Source organism: Acipenser ruthenus, chromosome 25 (assembly GCF_902713425.1).
Source record: "Acipenser ruthenus chromosome 25, fAciRut3.2 maternal haplotype, whole genome shotgun sequence".
Lineage (NCBI taxonomy): Eukaryota > Metazoa > Chordata > Actinopteri > Acipenseriformes > Acipenseridae > Acipenser > Acipenser ruthenus.
Window position 1 is genome coordinate 6,993,063 of NC_081213.1, and position 20,888 is coordinate 7,013,950.

Consider the following 20,888-nt stretch of genomic DNA (forward strand, 5'->3'; position numbering starts at 1 on the left):
AATTAAAATGTTAAGGGAAAAAGCCGGTATTTATGCACGGATTGATTTAAAATTTAATTCACAGTTAAGCACTTCAACGTTCCAGCGGCCATCTATGCAAAATAGAAGCCCACTAGATCTGGAAGCTGATTGGCTGTTTGCACTCAATTGTTTTCTAATAAAAATAATAATTATTCTAAGCAGTGTTTTTGAAATCCCAACACTAGAATCTAGAGAATCGTTTTATTGGAGACCAAGAAAACAAAAACACAACAAAGAAATATTGTGAAAACTTTTTGAAAACATACCTACAACAGATAGGAGAAACTCAGCCAATTTTGAAAACTGTATAAAAACTCTCCTGGTTTATGATATCATGAGAATCCCTTGATGCAATTACACCTTTAATTCAGCCCAGCTGCAGTATTATTCTGTATGTAAATGATCAGATCTCAGTGGACTGTGGACTAAGGTTATTTTGTTTTTTTTGTTTTTTGTTTTTTTTAGTAAAATAGATACTTTTTTAAAATCTGTGACAGATGCAGTATCCATGCAGTATCCAGGAGATGCAACACAGTGGTTACATTTTGCTTTTTTTTCCTTTAATGTAATTAAAACGATATAATTTACGTGTGCATTCTCTGAAAATTATTGAAAGAAAATGCAATACATTTTCACAGAGAGGAAAACTGAAAGTGAGATTCTTGTGCCAGTTCTGTGTGCGAATCAATCATTTCTTTGTGTGTTAATGGGTTGATTGTTTCGTTACTGTGGATTACACAGCCAACATTGAGTCTATACTGACATCTTGTGGCTGTAGGACTAAATTACAGATGAGAAAATCTCATTCATACTTGTTTGAGCTGGTTGGTATAACAAGGGCTGGGCTGTTTTATTAAGAGGAAGGAGAACATGGAAGTGTATAGAAATAGAAACAGGCAGCATTCTGCTTCTGAAAAGCTGTCTGTGAGATCCATGGCATTAGACAGCTCTGAGGTGCACATTACTGAGATCGTGTGAGTATTGGCAATGAGGCAACAGCACAGACTGGTGTGAGAGAGCAGCTCATGGGAGAACTACTCAGTGAAATAAAGAACTATGTTTACTAGAAGACTGTTTGTAAGGTGGCTTTACTTTGAATGATTGAAAAAGCGTTTTCTTAAAAGTGCACAATAAAATGCAAAACCTTTCATGTGAAACAGTTCCTTCTTGCATTGTCCCGCCTGGAGCTGACTTTACTTTTAAATTGATCCCTCCCTGCCACCCAATACTCCCCACACCTGTGTACCGACAGGGCTTTTACCCTGCAACACTGTGCCACAGATACATATAACTTTTAACTGACAGCTGTACTTTTGTAATTGTTTAAAAGCTACAACTTGTGATCTGTATGCCACACTCAATAATCATGTCTGTACTCACCTTTTTGCACCATTGTAAGTGTAAAAAGGGTTGTGTAAAGAGGTCTGATGCAACACTCCCCATTAAAAAGCCTTCGCGTCATGTTTGCCAGCTACTTTTTTCACTATTGAGATATGTTGCATTAAGTGGAAGATGTGATTATGCAGGATATGCAAAAGGATGCAACAAAGTGAACAATAGCCTGGCATCCCCATCTGCATGTTTAAATCATTTCAGGGTATTTTTGTGATGCTCCCGGATGGTAATCAGGTTAGAGTATTGCAAAACCCGTCCATCTCTATGTAAAACTGCAGTTCCAGGGAAGGGAACCAGGCTGGTGAAGATAAGCACTATACCTCTTATTAACTCATCAGCCGCTAGGAGGAGATCCATTACAAATGCCTAATGACACCACGTAATGATAACAGGATGATACTGAGATTTGCGTTAGAGAGACATCCTAAGGCATAGGGTAAGACCCCGGGCTACACCACAACCAAGCTGAGCATTCCACACGTGTTTTTCCAGATTGATTAGTTTTAGGTGTGCTGTATAAAAAGCGTAAGGCTTTATAAAAAGCGTAAGATTTCACCTCTGAATAGTTCGTTTTCTCTTGTTATGGAGACAGGATGGAATTATCTGGTGTTTTCTAGTCAATATACAGCAAAAACTCAATGAATATTGTAACCCATATCCTGTGTTTTCTGAAACCACTAGAGGGAGCCCTCACACAGCAATTCACAGGCCAAAATCATTTGAAGATCCTTTTCAAGGTCAAATAAACAACAAAAATCTCTAAACTACCACTATCATGATAAAAAATGAAAACAATGAAAACAAAATATTTTCATGAATCTCACCTGCATTTCCATTCACTAACTATTTTGTTTATTTTTAAAGAGGAGGCAGTTTTCTATTCAGGGATGCCAAGACAGGTAGCGAGCAAGTACTCTGAGTGAAGTTATCTGGCACCTAACTCCCCATCCTCACTTTTACTGCTTACCAAGAAAAAGAACATCTTGGATGGCTACTGTACTTGAGAAAAATGAATCTCTAACCATTGCAACATTTGAAGACACAGAATAAGACTTCTTGTCATTGAATTTTGGTTTATTTTAGTATTTCTTAAAAGGGTTTGAAGTATAGGTGGGTGTCTGTCCATCTGTATGTCACACTGAAAAGTTTGCATATGTCTGGAGAGTGGTAAATCAATAGCCATGAAACTAACTATTAAAGTTATAGAGCATATCAGATTCTGGAGATAACCACAGGATATCTCAGAAATATTCCTCAATGCACCCCACGTAAAACTGAAAACGTCTTTACACGCTTGATTTTGCTACGACAGTAGATCCAACACCATTTTGGATTTGATGTCGTTTTAAATAGGTCCTTGTGTCAAAACGACGTACAAACCACTGTACAGTCGTATTTATTTAAGCCTTTAATTCTGAAAGGAGAGACGGCTTCTGTTTGTAGAAAAACAAACATATTGTATAGATCGGAGTGTGTGTTAATTATTTAAAACCCACCAAAACCACACCTTAAATAAAGTGTAGTGAAATAAAACTAATGCATTATTTACATGCCTGATTTCCTTCTGATTGTTTATCTGACACTAGGCAACAACAACAAAATAAATAAAAAATAAAAAACACAAACTTATATTTCTGTTACCGGTACTGCTTATTAATGTTTACATCGACTCGCAGGAAATGACTTCTTCAATGCTGCACCATCCTGACTAGACCAGTTCTATGCAAATAACCCCTTCTGGGTGTGTAACAAGCCCCTGACGCTAGCCAATCAGACTGAGGAACTAGTAATGCGGGAGATCTGAATTTCGCGGCACGGACTTTGGCGCTAAAACAGCAGCAGTGAGATCAGCTGGGGGGACCTAGCTGCTATGAAATCAACCGAACACAGAGAAGGCTTAGTGGAGCAATCCAAAAACTCAAATTAAAATCTGATGCATCCTGCAAATATTACTACTTGAACAGACAGCTAGCTTCATGAAAGCTGAACTACAAACTCTGCTGATTTTAAACATATCAATATTGCTGGAGATAGGAAACGATTTTTAAGAAAACTATTGGCTTGAAATTGATTTTGATTTTGTTTTACAGTTTGTTGTTGGAAGGTGCTATCGTACGCCAAGCTGCTACGTTTTAGATTACTTTAAAAGTAATTATTTATTCAAAGGGAAATGCAAGACTAACTGCTCCATAAGAAGCATTGCATATACTTTGTATGTCTTGCAATTGTAGTTGCATTCTTTAATATATTTATCAGTGTTTAGAATTATATGCAGCTGCAGTTTGTGCATTGCAATTTATATTAAACATTACCTGCAAGTGTTGCTGGTAGCCTTACCATGTACTAGTTATATATTGCTAATATTGGCTTTTTAGCGTTTAAAAATCCCATTTTTATTTTTGCAAAATTGAGCTAGGTGGTCGTTTTCCAGACAATAGAAAATGATTCGGTTACCCAAAGGGGTCCCTTCGGCTACTGGCAGGAGCAGCAGCGGACTCTCGGTATCGGAAAAGAAGGTTTTGCCTGGCATAAAAACTGAGTTTTTCAGCACCGGACTATCGAGTCCTCTGATCCACACAGTACCGGCTGGTTATTTCAACCAAATATGCAACACGTCTAATTCTGAGCAGAGAGCGAACTGCATGTACGCTACCCCCCATGGACCAGAGATTAGGGGTACCATCAGATCTAATTCCGGGAGATTGCCGGTAAGACCATTTATTTCAACCGAGCTGTATTCAGCGTTTGTCACTTTTTAAATGTGTTGATAACTTGAATTAATTTCCAGTAGGATCATCTATAGTCTATTAAATGTAGTAATCTATCTGTCTTGCATTTCAGCACGTACAAAGAGTGTTAGTATAAATACCATTGTCTTGCAGTTTCTATCTGAAGGTTCACTAGTTTACAAAGGGGTTTCAACAACGTCATTTTGTTTTGGTATAAAGTTTCTAACCTCTACACACAGGTACATGGTGCATTTTTTTCCCTGGTAAAATAACTGTCAAAGTCGTTTTAAAAAGTGTAATAGCTCAAGTCGTTTCATAATGCACGTTATTTTTTTGAGAGAACCCCGCTATTAAGTGAGCGACAGTTTGCATGCACCATATTCTATGGATCTGTGTTATGTGCTTGCTTATAAGCTGTCTCTGTAGCGGTGTTGGATCTTCCAAGTGACTCGTCACTTTACGCGGAAGGACAACATGGAATCAAGGAAGGAGGTGACGGGGCTTGTCTAATGATAGCCCTGTACTAGTTAGTACTCAAGTCATTTTTTAAAAGCATCTCTGCTCAGGTGGTCGATGCTGTGGTTGTGTACAGCTGCAAGCATTAATGCTAAGCTAACTTGCAGGTCAGATGAGGTGGGGGGGTCGTGGGCACTGCTGACAATGTAATCGTTTCCCAGAGTAAAACCCCGAGTTGACAGTTTATACCAGCTGTCCTGACAGTCCGAGGGGGAGGGGTGGGTGGGTAATGCATTTTCATTATTACCACTAGCAATATTATCACGGATGCCCAGTTTATTTTGATTGTCTTGCTTTGCAGGTATATAGATATTTCAAAGACAGTTGGTGTTGCTTCCTAGTACAAAGTCACTTCCTGTATACTAGTTTCCATCTTATGGTCTCGCTGCTACTAGGCCAAGTATTAAACAAGCAAAGAACCAATATCTATTGAGCATATAAAAGCATTATTTAAAACATGTTTCTTCAATAGTCAGCACTTTTTTCTCACTTCTAAATTACTCCCATAAAATCTATTTTATTGACATGCAGACTATGACTAACTTTTTACAACCATTGTTTCTAGCAATGCATAAAGTCCATTCAGCCACATCTTCATTGCCCTAGAGGCTAGACTTGTATATTGCACATATATACATACATTACTAGTGGTCTTTGACAGTTCTGAAATCAAATGAAAATGCTTGGTGGAGGTACATGTATTTTAGTAGAAATACTTAAATTGTAATGACAAATCCAAGATTACTAGTTTCATGTTTTCAAAAAGTAATGTAGTTTAGTGTGACCAGGGTGCTACTGTGCAGATCTAATTACAAGATGAGAAGACCCAGAGTGGAAGCATGTTGAACACCAAAGATAATTAACAAACCAGCTTTCTGTACCAGGCTGTTGGCCGCTGTCCCTAACTGTATGTGAATGAGCTTATTGGATGTGAGCACAGGGTATTGAACTACACTTCCTCACTGAAGCAGTTAAGCAGTACTTCTGCAATTGACTTTCTATATTTGTTCTCAGGCTTTGTCAGGCTTGATACCTTTAGTGTGTTTCTGTGAGGAACACCTGTTGTGCCCTCCTCCAGTTGAAACCGGTCTGCTCTTGCCGGGTGAGGTCACAGTGCAGCGCTATTGGTGTTCTGATGTATAGAGTTGGTACAGTTGAAGGGTGTGCCTATACTGTTCATCTATTCAAATACAGTAACAATGCTTTCTCCTGTTACACAAAGCCGCGAGTGTCAGTCCAAGGAAGCTGATACAGGATTTTTTTGCAATACAAATTCATCCGACAGGTTTAACCTGGTTAGTTAAGAGTAATGAGGCAAGTGGTTGCATGTTACAACATTAGCTTAAATCTCCATATCCCTTTCAGGCACTGTGCCTACAAATGCGGTCCTGGTGTTCATGAGCTTTCTCTGATTGGTTTTCTTCTGCTTGAAGGGAGAAATATTGAAGACAACAGAATTTCCAACTATATAGCTGCCAACCAAAGCAAATATACAATGACAACCAACAGCTAATGTCTTCCCTAGTCCCTTCCCAGCTCTTGTGTGAAAGTCTTACTTTCCCTTATCTTGTGTTGTATGTCATCTAGATAGTTACACAAGGGCATGTTTTTGGTAACCTTTGCTTACACTGCAGTTTGCTCTCTTGCTGAATTGAAAGCAGTTCAGTGTGGGGGTGGTAGTGCTCTTTGACTTGTCAGGGTGCAGCCGCTGTGCAGTCATAGTGGAAGCTTTGCTAGATCACATCCATAGCCTTTGTCGAACTGTTTTTCCAGCGTTATCAAGATTGTGAGAATCTGGGGATTATACGCACATACCTTTTATTCCAAATACATTTTCACATGTGCAAGGGATGAGGGATCTACATTCATGATCACTCCTAGTATTTACAGTCTTGTGGGTATTTGGAATGTTACTATTGTCATGGATGGGATTGGAAGCACTGTAGTCAATTGGTCTGTTAGGATGCAATTGCAAATGATTGCCTGAATTTCAAAGCGATGTGACCCAATCTCTTTGCACCTCCTCTTTCAATCCTGCCAAAAGGGTTCTTTTGTTCTGAAATGAAGGTGGTAATGACTGCAAACCGTCTTGCATTGAGCTGGTATTTGATGGGATGCGCTAGTGTGTTTCATCCATAACTACTATTAAAACACTCTAGTTTATAATTTAGGAATGACACCTTTTGACTACAAATCGTTCTGAATGTTTGGATTAAGTTATTTTAGCATTTGTAAATATAGTATGTGTGACCTACAGTATAGTACAATAGCCAGACCTGACCAATCTGGTGCGAGTAGATCAGATAGCAGGCTTGCTAAAACTTTACATTGGAAAGTTTTTGTGTGGATTTAATGGAGGGTTCCTTTCGGCTTTTCTCTATCACTGTTTAAATCAAAATGATTTTATGGTTGTGGGTTTACAATACCTTCGTACACAAAAGGTTGAAAGTCTATCTATACCCAGAATTTCTTCAATAACCAAGGCATTAAAAAGGCTACTCTCTTGCACGTCAAGTCCCTTGTTTTGTTGTCTAGAGCAGACTTTTGTATGCTGCTGAGCTTTAAGTTCATTTCCTGTTTTAGATATGTTGGGACATATAGCCTGCCTTGTAACACAAGAAATGAATAGAGTTGGAAAACAGCTACATTTTCTTTTGCCTTTTAAGTTGCATATTGTGTTAACCACAGCATAGTTTGGGGTGTGGCGTTGAGTTTCACAAAGCAATTTGTGTTGCTCAATACCGAGAACTACATATTACTGGAACAGGGGATATTGTATCGTTATAGCTGCTTCCGCTGTGATGAAACCAAATTGGTCCCAACCTTCTCTACTTTAGCGTCCCCTGAAACTCGCCCAAAACTGATGCACTTAATGGGCAAATCAACTGGAAACCACGAAGTGGGGAAGTAGAGACGTTGATTATGAAGTACAAACGTAGCACAGTTCCTTGCGTTTAATCAAGTAAATAATTCATGAGTAATGAGAGGACCACTTCAGGATGTTAGTCCTCTGTGGGTCTCTTGCTCATTGTTTCCAGGGTTGCCTGATTACAGCCAGTTAGCTCCCTTCCTCCTCTTTATAATCCTGTTTGGAGATGCTCATCCAGATAATTTAAGTGTAAACGCTGGCCAGCTGTTTGGGGGTTGTGTCCTGGGAAGGAATGCAATCTAACCTACCCCACCCAGGGGGTTCCTCGACTGCCATTGCTGTCCGCTTGGAGGTTTCGTACCTTCAGCTTGGAACCCCTTGCATATTTTGGATTTGACCAGCTTTAAATTGTTTTTTTTGACCAGCTGAAGTACGTGCCGTGAAATTCAGATCTCCTGTGTTAGTTCCTCAATCTGATGGTTTTTGGTTTAGCTTGTAGTTTTAGTTGCCCATGAATTGCCTTATAAACAGGGTTCTCACAGGGTTTTAAAGGTACTTTCAAATAGATTAAACACTTCAAACTTTTTTGTAATAATGTACCACTCATATTCAGTGAAAAACTTCCACTTTTGTATTTTTGCATTGTATTTACCTTTTTGTATTTCCGATTTTGCATTCATACTGTGGTTTACAGTTCACAATACTATGATGAAATGTTTGAAAATGAATCTAGGAGTTGCTCACAAAACAGAATTCTAGTAAAATAGGTTTATTTCAGTTATGCTTTAAATTCTAGCTACTTGATTTTGCAGAGGAACAGCTGAACACAGGTTTCTGCACTCCGATTCATGTGGAACCGCTTTTTCATTTCTTTTGCCTACTGAGCAAACAGCTGCTAGATGACGTTCAGAAACCACCCATTACTGCAAATGATAGCAGAATTATACTAATTTGGTTGAGAGCTCAAGAGAGCTGTGTGGTTGCACTGAGACACAGCGAACACCACAGCTTATCTGTGCCACAGCACACTTCATATCATCTGAGCACTGCAGGCTGGTTTCATGTAAACCACAATACAGGCAGGCTTCGACACTGAAACTTCAATAGGGAACACCCCCGCGCCGCTCTCCATGCACAGAGGGTGCTCGGACTACACTTTGGTAGTTCGTTTACTGCCATATTGGTGTCTTCAAACTTCCCTTTTTTTATGGTTTTACAAAATGCTTTTGTATAAAACACAAAGTGTTTAAGTTTCCACTGTACAGTGTGTTCTGTTCCTAGTCCAGATAGCTTTAGTTTTAAACCACTGCTTATTTGTTTCTGCCATGTGGGAGGTGTGGGTAGTGGAGTTGATGAAGTCTCCATTGAAGAGGGATAAGGGCTGCTCAATGAGTGGCTGGCTTAGGCACGCCTCTCCATTGTGTCTTGTCTCTTCCCGCCACTGTGCACCCGTAGGATGGGGTCTGCAGCTAGTGTTGTATTGTGAAGCAGCCCACGCATGTGACAATGACAGCAGTGTCTAACGCTTCATCTCTGTTCTTTCTTTTAAAGTATTAACCTTTTTTTCTTTTGATCTATCAGCTTTTTTATGTTTTATTGTACTGAGAATGTTTTGTTTGATTTAACTTGGAGACAATCAAACAAAAATATATATTTCAATTGCAGTGCTATAGCTAAGCTGCTCATGCTAGTACCTTGCTATAAGTCACGTGGTCTGATTTGTATGTAGCTGGAATACTGGAGCGAGTCTGAGCTCCAGCACATGCAGGGATTGTGTCCCAGGGTCTGTATCGGCAGCTTTGAAATATGTGCACGTTTCATAATGAGGTATAAAATACAAGCAACAGAAGAAATATACGACACCTGTATCTTTTTAAATATATGATAAGAAAAGGAGTGTGTTTTCTCTGACAATGGGGCAGATCAGCATTAAACATGTTATTTGGGAACAGTACAAATAGTGTTCCTCAGGGACTTGCTGTATGCCTGTGTAAAAATCTACAAGCTGTGAACCCTGCAGTCAATCAGTACTCCGTAGTATATACTATTGTAGGAACCAATCCCACACTTAGGCAGCAGGGGCTGTCCATGTTAATAGCAGCTTCTTCTCTTTGGAAACCTGTGGTCACACCTGTCGGTGTCTGCAGATGTCACTAGCAGGTGGGTGTTTGGGATGCAGCTCCGAGCTGGAAACAAAGCCATTCTTCTTCCTTCCCTTTCCCGCTGTGCAGACAGCTGCTCAACTTCAGCTGGTTAACCCCTTGAATGCTGGGTAGATTTATTTTGCTCTGTTCTAATTCACATTTCAGCATTCCCGCTACGACGGCTACTAATGTGTTCTGTACCATGAAGATGCCGACCATGTTGTGGAAGGTCCTAGAGGGAGGGAAATGGCACTGTGGTCTTTGCTTTGACCTGTGACCTAAGGTAGCTGCCATATTGGGTGTCCTGCGAGTTTTTTTCCAGCTGGTGGTGACCTCAATCTTGAAAGATATTGGCTTTCTACTTGGTACACAATTAGGTCAAGTTTGATTTGTGGGTACTGTACAAGAAGCATGAACCATAAGAGGGGAGGCTGGCGTTTGGCCCATCGGTGGTCGGGGGAGGGGGGGGGAGGGGGGGTGATAATAGCGCTGTCTCTGCTGTTAGCAGGGAGGCTTGTGGCTTGTCATGGAGATTATTCTTTTGAGAAGGGGTGGGAGGCTGTCCTGCTGAATGAATGAGGTCTTGGTTGGGTGACCTCTTATTAAACTGGCTGAGGTCTCTTCAGCGATTTGTAATCTGATCTGGTTTGGAGTGAGGCTGACTCTATTCGCAACCACCAACAGTGTAATAACTTCTATTCCTGACGGCTGGCAGGCCTGGAGAACCTGCCTTGCAGCAGCCAGGCGCTGTGCCTTAAGAGTTTGAGTGCTGCCTCTCACTGGCAGTCTGACTCCTCCCACCCTCTACAAGCATTTCACTGGGTTTGCTGGAACTTAAAAGCTTTTCCAATAATAGAGGTAAAAATGTCAAGCAGGCAAAGGTTTCAGTGTAATGTCACCATTTGACAAGATGGTTTGCATTACCTCTGCATAGTTTATGTACTGAGGCAGACCTGGGGTAAATTTATGATTGCTAAAAGTACAATTAGGTAGTTACGCTGCAGTAATTGAAGTTAATACATATTACGCTCAAAAGTACCAAATAGCTACACATATCGACATGTTTACTGTTTATTCTACAAAGCAGTCATCGCAGGTACAAATACAGAAACATACTATAATGTTTTTTCAAACAAATGGGATGACTAAAAGTGGTTGAAAATCCGAGAAGAATGTTTCGCTCAACGTAAAACTAAATGATTTAAGCCTGGAAAGGTGTGTAATTGAACAAATTGATTTATTATATTGTAATTGCAATACACACAGGTGTGCCAAGGTTTAACTGCAGTGACATTGCAATTGCAAATCCCAGAGTTACATTGTAAGTGACTCCAGATCTAATATGGGGTGTTGGGGTATTTATGGAAGCTGTAAATTGTATTTGTTTGCTCCCACCCTCAGGCTAAGAGGAAGCTGGATTTAGAAGGCAATGACCCCCTGTATATGCCAGACTTTCGCACTCCCAAAGGAAAAGGCAGGACTGCAGCCAGGCTCCCCAGCCCCATGAGTAAGTATGTGAGGCAGCATGGCCATGTCAACACATTTCCATCCTCTAATTGTACAGCAGTTTTGATTCTGTACAGCTTTTTAATGTTGGCTTAATTCCACCTTAAAGCTGAATGATTCTGCATTCTCTCGTGCATTTTGAAGGGTCATTCCTAGTGAAGCTTCCTATATAAAATAGGTAGATTGGCCATGTTCACACACAACCTGGCACCGTTCACATCCCTTCCCTCTGTGGCACAGTAAATACATAGCAGTACAACTGCAGTATACAGTTTTCTATGCAAGCACATATCTATCTTAATGCAATTTGTAGATGCTTAATTTAACCAAGACCCATCTTTCACAGAAAAAAAAGTTTACAGAAGATACTGGTTAAGTGCCAGCTTGGAGCATTGCTTAAGGGTAAATGGTGGTTGAAATGTTAAGAATCTTTTCATCCAATCGACTCTTAAGCCAGCTCAGGTCGAAGTTAACTGTAAATGCACTATTGAAGTGTTTTTTTTTTTTTTTCTTCTCTCTTGTCTAAGTATTTTATGTGCCAGCAGTGTGTCCATTTTGTTGTGTTAATTCTTTTGCGATTGTAATTGGATTGACCGCAGATTTCCCTCCCTCTAACCCCTGGTCTCCTTCCTCTTTTCAGCACCCAAATCTCCGGGCGAACGCACGCGCTACGACACCTCTCTGGGGCTGCTCACCAAGAAGTTTGTGAGCTTGCTGAGCGAGTCTGTGGACGGGGTGCTGGATCTGAACCGGGCTGCCGAGATTCTGGAGGTCCAGAAGCGGCGCATCTATGACATCACCAATGTGCTTGAGGGAATCCAGCTCATTCGCAAGAAGTCCAAGAACAACATTCAGTGGGTGTGAGTATTGAGGGCTGTGGAGCATGGTGATTTCACTGTGTACTGGGGGATGATTTCACAATATACATAGAGATTAGAGACGCTGGACCACCAAGGTAGGCTTGGTGGTCAAGTGGTTAAAGAAAAGGTTTTTGTTCCTGTTTTAAATCCCAGCTGAGCCACTGACTCCCTGTGTGACCCCTAGCAAGTCTCTTAACCTCCATGTGCTCCGTCCTTCGGTTTAGGCCGAGGTCCTTTTGTAGTGACTGCAGCAGTTGTTGATGCATAATTCGCCCCCTAGTCTCAAGTCGCTTTGGATAAAAGTGTCTGGTAAGTGACTAAGTTAAGATAGAGGAATCCGTTTTGACTGCCGCCCTTAGCTAAAGGGTTGCATGTTTCCATGTACTGTAACCCAAGTCCTCCTCTCCTCTGTAGGATGGGCGGTGTGTTCGAAGGCTCGGCTGGTTCTGAGAAGCAGCGCGGGCTGCGGAAGGAGCTGACGGATCTGGAGCGGGCGGAGAAGGCTCTGGATGACATGATCCAGTCCAGCAGCACCCAGCTGAAAGAGCTCACAGAGGAGGAGAATAACAAACAATATCCTTCCACTGCTTTTCCATTATTTTGGGAGGGGGTTGGGACTAATCTATTCATGCATGTTGCTCACAGAGCCATTTTAGTGGCCAGATTTACATACCAGTTTTGTGGATGTTGGGGGGGGGGGGTTGTATAGTACTGTTAGAGACGAGACTTCCCTTAACATCTCCCAACGTTGGCGTATGTGACCTACCAGGATATCCGCTCGATCCAAAGCCTGCAGGACCAAACCGTGATCGCTGTCAAAGCGCCGTCTGAGACCAAACTGGAAGTCCCAGAGTCAACCGGGGTACAAGCTTTTATTGATCTGCTAACCCGTTCTGCTGGGTTGTGCTTCGTCCTACGATCGCCCCAGTGCCAGTATTGGGTTCTGAACTGACGTTGTATTTTCCGTGCCCAGGACTCCCTGCAGATTTACTTGAAGAGTAAGAACGGCCCCATTGAGGTGTACCTGTGTCCGGAAGAAGGAGCAGAGGAGAGCAGCCCTGTCAAGAGCAGCAGTCCCAGCAAGAGGGTTCGTGCCACTGGAGCCTGCACAGCCGAGCCCACTGTAGCCAAGCAAGAGCCCCTGGAAGGTAAGCGCTTTACCAGCAATCTCTTCAAAGTAATGTTTAATAGGACTATCCCAGTTTCAGAATTGAATGCCTACTAATTCTAAACAAACTAGTGTATGTATATTCAGATTGATGGTGGGGATTTAAAACAAGGAACTGTATTTGTTATATTTCTCACTAGTTTGCTCTGTAGCCAAGAATTGGTTGCAGTAGTATAAGCATGGGGTCTGCAAGGTGGTAATTATGTCTGAGTGACAGCCAAAAAATTATTTACTGTGGAATTGTTCCCCTTTTTGATTTCTTATGAAGGCCAGCTTGTGCATTTTTTAAAGCGATTTCCTACTTTTTGCATCCTTTTTTAAATGTGTGCACCATCTTTTGAAACAATCTTCTTTTTTTTATATTTATCACTTCTCATAATGCTAAGCTACACACTGAAGACGTCAGCCACTCGTAATTAAAAATGTCATCTTATAGACCCAGGTACTTCTGATATACTGCCCCAAATGTCAACAAGAGGATATTTCTAATTTTCAAAAGGTGTTCTAAAACGTGTATATAAAACCCCCTCAATCAATTTAGAAACTAAATAGCGTGGTCCAGAAGTTGCTGTTAACACTATTGCCCCCTTCTGTTCTCAGCAGAGCCTCCGAAGTTGGCATGCACTCTTCTGGATGTTGAGGGGATCCTGGGGCTGCCCCCCAGCTTGCTCTTGCTGACTGAGGACCAGTTCCCCTCTACCTCCTCCTCTGAGGCGGCCCCCTTCGTCAGCTTCTCTCCCCCCCTCGACCAGGAAGACTACCTGTGGTCCATGGAGGACACCGAGGGGGTCTCGGACTTCTTTGACACCTACGATCTGGGTGACCTGCTCAGGAACTGACTCTCGTTTCACCAATACCTTGACAAACGAGACCTGCTCGTAGCTAGAAACACATTTGAGAAACTTCAAATATAATGCCTGCTCAAGAACTGGTGTGCTCCTTGAATGGAGATTGGCAAGAAAAAGTTTTGTTTTTGGATTTTTGTGTGTGTGAATCCATTATCTTTCATTTAGATATATTTTACTAATGTATAGAGGTGTGTTTTTTTATTATTTATTTTTTTTAAACCCAGTTAGTCCATTAGGATATCAATTGATAACTCAGGGGAAGTAACATTTCCTCCTCCTTAAGGTGGTTTCCTCATGCTCATACTCGTACTGCCCCCTACAGGAAAAATTGAGACTGCATTTAATATCAATTCTCCAAAAAAAAAATAGAATGGCTTGACAGCCTGTGATTTAATAGCTTGTATGGAGTATTTGAATGCACACTTAACCAAACCTTCCACGTCGGTTGGCCACAGACGGCACAGCCCCCCTCCACCTCCTGTGACGTGGTTTGACTGGCAGCTGTAAAGTACCTCAAGCTCTTTAGAAATCATCCTGACGGTTGGAGGGGGTTGACTTCTTTATTGCTTTATCCAGGTATTGAAGGTGGGGTGGGAATGGAGACCACCTTGACCAGTGTGAATTGTATCCAAGACTTTGTGCTTCATAAGAACTTTAACACCAGGTACTCTTTACAAAGACTGATTTGTATCTAAGGGAACAGTGTTTAGTTGAAAGGGAGCATTCTGCAGCAAAGGCCCTCATAAGTTTTGTAAACTGTTAAACCAGGCCCCCTGGTTTATGCTGATGGCACTGATACATTCAGTGAAGTCTCAAGTAGGAATGGTGCAGAAGTGAAGTATTTGGTTTGTATATGTAGGGTTTATTTTGCAGTTCCTTTGCATGTCTCCGTTAATAATGGTGACTGACTTGCAGTGATGGGCTGTCTTTAGAACATATGGGTGGGTTGCAAACTGTTATAAATGCAAAGTTGCAAGGTGTAGATCCACTAATGAAGCTAGTGTACTGTTAAAGCAACTAAAACTGCATAGTGTACTGTTAACATTCAAATGGAGCCAACAACTTTCTTATCTGGCGTGTATTACCCTATGAAGAAATCCGACCATAACCATGGAATGACATTTAGCAGAGTCCCGTACAACTTCCTGTGTGTCTTCCAATCGTTCGTGGTGTGAACCTGTTCTGTGGCTTTTGTGTTTGGCTTTTAGAACAGTGTAAACTGTCGCTCGACTTTTAAGTATTGAAGTTGGTTTGTAAGTGCACACTAGAGCACAGCGTAACCCGTGCGTTAACTCACAACTAGTTCATAACATTCCCCTTTCAGGTGCTCTTTATTCATTCTCTAACTCAGGAATATGTATTCAACTTCTGTGTGTGTTTAGAGGCTGCCTCTAGATGGTGGAATTTCCCTTGGCTGGGATTCAGGGTTTACATACTGTACAGGTATTCAGCCTTGTCATTGCGCATCCCCCTTTTACAGTAAAGTGTGTGTAGTGTATATACAGTGAAGTACTACATAGCACACTGGAGCATTCCTTAAGTTTTTCTTAATGGATTGGGAGCATCTTGACATTTCTGCATGTCATTTTTTTAAATGTATTTTTGAAGATGTTTTTGCAGTGTATGTATTAAGCTTGTATTAATTGTTTTGAGGTGGGTTTGGGAGATGATTGTCCACCCTTGTACAAATAACCTGCTTATGTATTTGATATATTGGCACAAGCAATATGTTCTAAACAATATGTTAAGCCCTCACTAAAGAGTGGAAACTAATGTTTGTGTGTGTTTGCATATAATGCTTTTCTAGTTTAAAAAAACAAAAAAATAGGTTGCTGTCCTTCGTGACCACCTCTGTGTTCATGCATCAAATGCAAGTCTTAAGCAGACCCTTCTGAACACATTTATAAAATTGGCAAATTGTGGTCGCCTGTATATTCAGATTGAACTGAATAGTGGACCTGTTCATTTAATACTATCCTGTATGGCTTCTAAAATGAAGTGATGTTCAATGGACTCTTTGCAAAGGTACATTTTGGGAACCGTTACTCCCATGTATTTATTGTTCTTGTGATGTTGTATCTTAAGAGTTGAATTGACTCTTCTTAACATTTGCATGTCTATTGTAATGGATTATGCATTCTGCATGGGTTTTGTTTTGCTGAATGAATGGTGCCCTACATGTAGGATACGTCAACCTGCATCTAACATTGGTTCTGGGCTCTTGTATGACAAAATAAGCTGTTTCTTGTGCTATAGTGGTGCTATGAAGCGATTTTACTCGGGTCTTGATCACCTTAGTAACTTTGATACCTCACACAGCTTAGTAACTGGCCTGTTTTAGTTAAAATGTGTATTTTATGCCCAGCTTAATTTTGTATCCTTGAAATGGCAGCTTACTGTAAATTTAGTAATTGCTCTAATGTATTTTTATATTTGTAATTGTTTGGGGGGGGGGGGGCAGGGGAGGGGTATTTTGTTGTAATAATCTTATACAATTTAGAATTGCTGTTCTAAATATCTATTGTTGGTAATGACGAATGTTTTGCTATTGGTCGCTTGGATGATGGGTAATAGAGTGGGGTGTCCTGTCTAGTAAATAAGAGATCTGGCTTTTTTTGCACTAAGGTGTCCATTTTTACAGTTCTGGCTTTTTTTGTGTGTGAAAACATTAACTTTATGGTTTGCTTTTGCTTTGTAAAATCTTGAAAAATCAATGAAAAATATACAGCATTACTAATACTTACTGATTTTTAATTTCCTCCGAGATGGGTTTAAAGCTCTGTGGGAAGTAACTTTTGTTTTTTTGGGGGGGGGGGGGGGGGGGGGTCTTGGTTGGTTTTGTAAATCTAACTGGTGTTTTTATAAAAGCCTTTTACTTTTCAAATTGTAAAATTGTACATATATTTTTGTATTTATAAATACTGCAAGCTTTGTTTTAATGGATATGTTCAGAATTTGTGTTCCTAACTGTGTAGAGAGCTGTTGACTGTAAATTGTGGCACTTGATTTGTACAAATGTTTTAAATAAAGGTTTTTGAACCATGACTATACCGTTGAGGGAACGCGTCTGTATTCAAACACTGCTTTATTATTGGACTTGAAGGACTGCCTTGTAGTTGATCCTGCTCAAGTGGTTAGATGTCAATTGTTTTGTTCCAAAGCCTGTCATGCACGTATGTAGGGCGTGGCTTGTTTGTATGAAAGTGCTGTGCTTTCAAAAGAAAGGTTTCACTTCATGTTCTTACAATCCTCATATTTACTAAATATGTTGTCCGCAAGTTCCTACATTGCATGGCTGCCTCACCGACCTAAGTAGATTCAATCAAATCTCTTCCTCTATTTTCTTGGAAGTGTTTTTAAACATTAGTTTTAATCAAATTGATGACCAGTCATTAAAGAGGCTGAGTTTACACTGAGGGTAGAGAGACAGGCATTGCATAATCATTTGATTGCTACCCCTTGACATTACTGTTAGGCCCTCTTGAGCTGTCACTAATCGTGTGTTAGTGATTGTAGCTAAAAATATTCTCCACCAAGCATATCCATTCATTAAGTCTCAAATGTGCAGTTTTGAAAGAATCATGTTCTAGCACAAACGCATTGTCGTTTTTAAAAGTTATCTAGTACTACTCTAGGTTCACTGTTTTACAAGCCGTGACTGTTTTGTACTTCCAGGGTCATTTTCCCCCCCCCCAAGTGTCAAATTGACCCCACCCCTTCATTTGCGTCTTCCCTGCCAATAACCAATCAGTTGCTTCCCCAATAGACTGACATGCTTTCAGCCAGTAATATGCTTTGACCCAGAAGACACTGCTGAAGTGAATTGACCCAGGCAGTGTAAAAAGATAATCCAAGAACAAGGCATAGAAACTAAGTTTTATTTAACCTAAATTAGAACGAGATTATGTTTTAAAGTGAAAAAGCTTGTGTGCTGTAACATTTCTTTTAAGAATGCACATGTCATGGCTAATAGAAATGACTTAAGATTTATGGAATTATTATTTGTGACAATTACTTTGCTATAAATACTTTTGCATGACACAAACCTGATTTTATATATTGGACTTCATGCAGAGTGATTTCTAGTTTGTATGTAATTCCCACTTGTTTGATTTACCTCTTGATTTCACATATTGGCCCCAGTTTGGAGTCACGTTGCCCTTATGTACACAGATTTAAAATGTGACTTTAAATTTGCAGGTACCACTTGTATTAAAGCCACCAACTGTTTACTAATCTGTACATACAAGTCACTCTTAAATGCATTAAATTCCATTCATGCTACCAACTCTGAATCCCACAAGGCCAGTACTGGTTCTAGGAAGCTACAGACTGTTGCCTTTCACGGAGCAGATGCTGGTACTATTCCACCTTTTGAAGTGGAGTGCTCCTGGGTTCAGTGTTGTTCCTTTACCAATCCTAATGTACTATGTACAGTGGTAGTTAAGCAGTGCAAGAATGTTCTCAACAATGATATTTCTGACTGTTTTGCTACCATATTTTTAATTGATGTCAAATATATTTTTGAGGTTGGGACTGTCGCAATAGCAGAAGCATTAGGCCCACAAAGTCATGCCAAGCCAATATTTTAGGCTTTAGAAATCTAGTAAAAATCCAGTCTCTGAGAAATGTTTATGATAAGAAAAAGGTGGCAGGTAAAAAGCTGCTCTGCACTTCCCACTTGTGCCCACTGGAGGGAGCCCATCTACTGTAGTGATAGTACATTTGACACATTTGTTTACAGCAAATATCAATGGTGAGATATGGCAGAGTTTATGATGGCAGGGGGGAAAACAATAACTCATACCAGTTCTGGTGCACGGATCATGAGTTAAAGGAGTTCTAACCAACATATTAAAATCTTGGTTCTTAGCACTAACAATATAATTACAGGTCCCTCTTTTCTTCAATGAATGAGCATTGGTTCTTGTATTTATGCTTGGAATATGGAGATATATAACCAAATAATTTTTTGATTTTACAATTTTGATAATGCATTGATTTTAAAGCATTGTTAAAGCTTTACCCTCCCTGAGGACGCACTAGTGCAGACTCTCAAGGTGCTGCATGTTGTTCTGTAACACTCTGCTGATGTCATTACCAGACTAAACAAAGCATGACCAATCACTGCAGCTCCACAAATGCATCCTGGAGTTATTCACTGACATGTTTATGATCAACATGACTTGATGTGAAAGACATTCAGTAAAATTCTTTATGTACAAACTAACAGCCAACTACCTTCATTCAAGAAGCACTTGGTGAACTACATTGAGGTAAGTTGTGATTTTGGTCTTGGCTCACAATACAAACGATACATACCTCTATTATGATACAATATATCGTACAGTGTGTAAAGTCTGGCATGACTTCCTTGCATATTTCACACATTTAAAGGATATATTTTTCTACCCTTCTCAACAAATCAGTTTCAATAGCCAAGGATGTCTTCTTTCAGCAGCCTCTTCAAGCTGATCCAGCTCAAGTCTGGACTATGGAACAAGAACCTGGATATCTCGGTCTCAATACATTTCATTGAGATCAATATGTATAGCATGCTACTCACGGGAAAAAAAAAAAAAAAAACATTGCATTTTTAATTTTAGGAATTTTGATAAACTGACTTGTTCTTGGAAATCTACAGTAGTTTTGCTATGTCATTTAAAATAATAATAATAATAATAATAATAATAATTGATTTTAATTTAAGCATTACACCTAGTCAGATTAAAATTTCCAGTCAAGTTTAAAAAGTATAACCAAAATTATCTGTGTCACGTGACAAACAGGTAAATTCAATATTTCACCTCCATTCCCTACAATGGACTCCGATACTGCCGCAGCAGGGAATAAGAAGAGAATTTTCAGCCCTTTGATGGATCTTCTGTAAGACTTCAACCTTACGCCCATATGCTCATTTATATTAAAACAATCCTGCTCAGCAATGCAGATTTGTTTTGATTTGAAGTTGCATAGATTTTAGGAGTTTGTGTTCAACAGCGTAAACATTAATGTTCCCCTGTATTTAAAGTAATTTTAGCTAACAAAAAATCGTATCTATTTTTCATTTTCATTAGCTACACGGGTCTGACGCATGTATTTTTATTTGAACACCTTACTACTTTAAATTAAAGGAAGCTCAGATTCTAGGCCTTAATCCTGGATTATCTGTTGATATTTCTATAACTCAGCTTATTACCAGATATCATGTTTTAAAATGGAAATCCATGTTGGCTATAACATTCTTTCAAAACTGCACACTTGAGACCTACAGTATAAAATTAATATATGTGCTAGGCAGAGACATTTTATGGAACTATTTTGTAAGCTGCAAGTAATTTAAGTGTTGTTCAGAATAAGTTACCACCGAATCGACTGGGATATTATTCCAGAATAATAACATTTATAATTAAACACCTCTGCGATCCAAGAAAAGGAAATGTGTGATACATTATTGCAGGTTCAATAGGTTGTTGAGCCGAAACAGATTGTTATCCATTGGTGAAGGAATAATACCTGTGAGACATCATGGAACTTTCTTTTGAAATTGGAGCTGGGGTCATACAGTGGAAGACTTTGTTGCTTTGAGATTTCAAGGTTCTTTTCTGAGCTCTTAAGTTGATTTTTATTAGTTCTAATTCTGCTGTTTCCTATAAATACAGTAGTAAAACTTGGCTGCACGCCCATTTTAATTTATCCCCTTTGTTCTCCTAGTGGTGAGTAGGGATCTTCATGCGGTCTCAGGCAGGTTTTCAGGGGTAGCAGTCTATTTCTAATTGCTAGCCATTTTTATTAGAGAGAGGGTCACCTCAAGCACTGTCTAGAAGTGAAA

General features: G+C 40.0%; 2 protein-coding genes across 3 annotated transcripts in view; both read left to right on the top strand.

Moving 5' to 3' along the window:
• Positions 1-3,092: 3,092 nt before the first annotated feature.
• On the top strand, positions 3,093-14,773 carry LOC117413953 (transcription factor E2F2). 2 transcript variants are annotated; one of them, XM_058999310.1, is made up of 7 exons: positions 3,093-4,124; positions 11,076-11,181; positions 11,821-12,040; positions 12,455-12,613; positions 12,788-12,902; positions 13,014-13,188; positions 13,812-14,773. In XM_058999310.1, exons 1-7 carry the CDS (start codon positions 3,858-3,860, stop codon positions 14,045-14,047), a joined length of 1,278 nt encoding a protein of 425 aa, XP_058855293.1. In that variant the 5' UTR covers positions 3,093-3,857; the 3' UTR covers positions 14,048-14,773. The 2 variants fall into 2 exon arrangements, with proteins under 2 accessions (XP_058855293.1, XP_033879334.3); XM_034023443.3 differs by having other exon boundaries at positions 3,094-4,124; positions 13,809-14,773.
• A 4,538-nt stretch (positions 14,774-19,311) lies between these two features.
• LOC117413414 (arf-GAP with SH3 domain, ANK repeat and PH domain-containing protein 1-like) overlaps positions 19,312-20,888 on the top strand; it is a 48,192-nt gene continuing 46,615 nt past the window's right edge. Inside the window, exon 1 of the mRNA XM_059000023.1 lies at positions 19,312-19,332. The gene's annotated coding sequence lies outside the window, so the exon portion shown is untranslated. The remainder of the gene's footprint in view (positions 19,333-20,888) is intronic.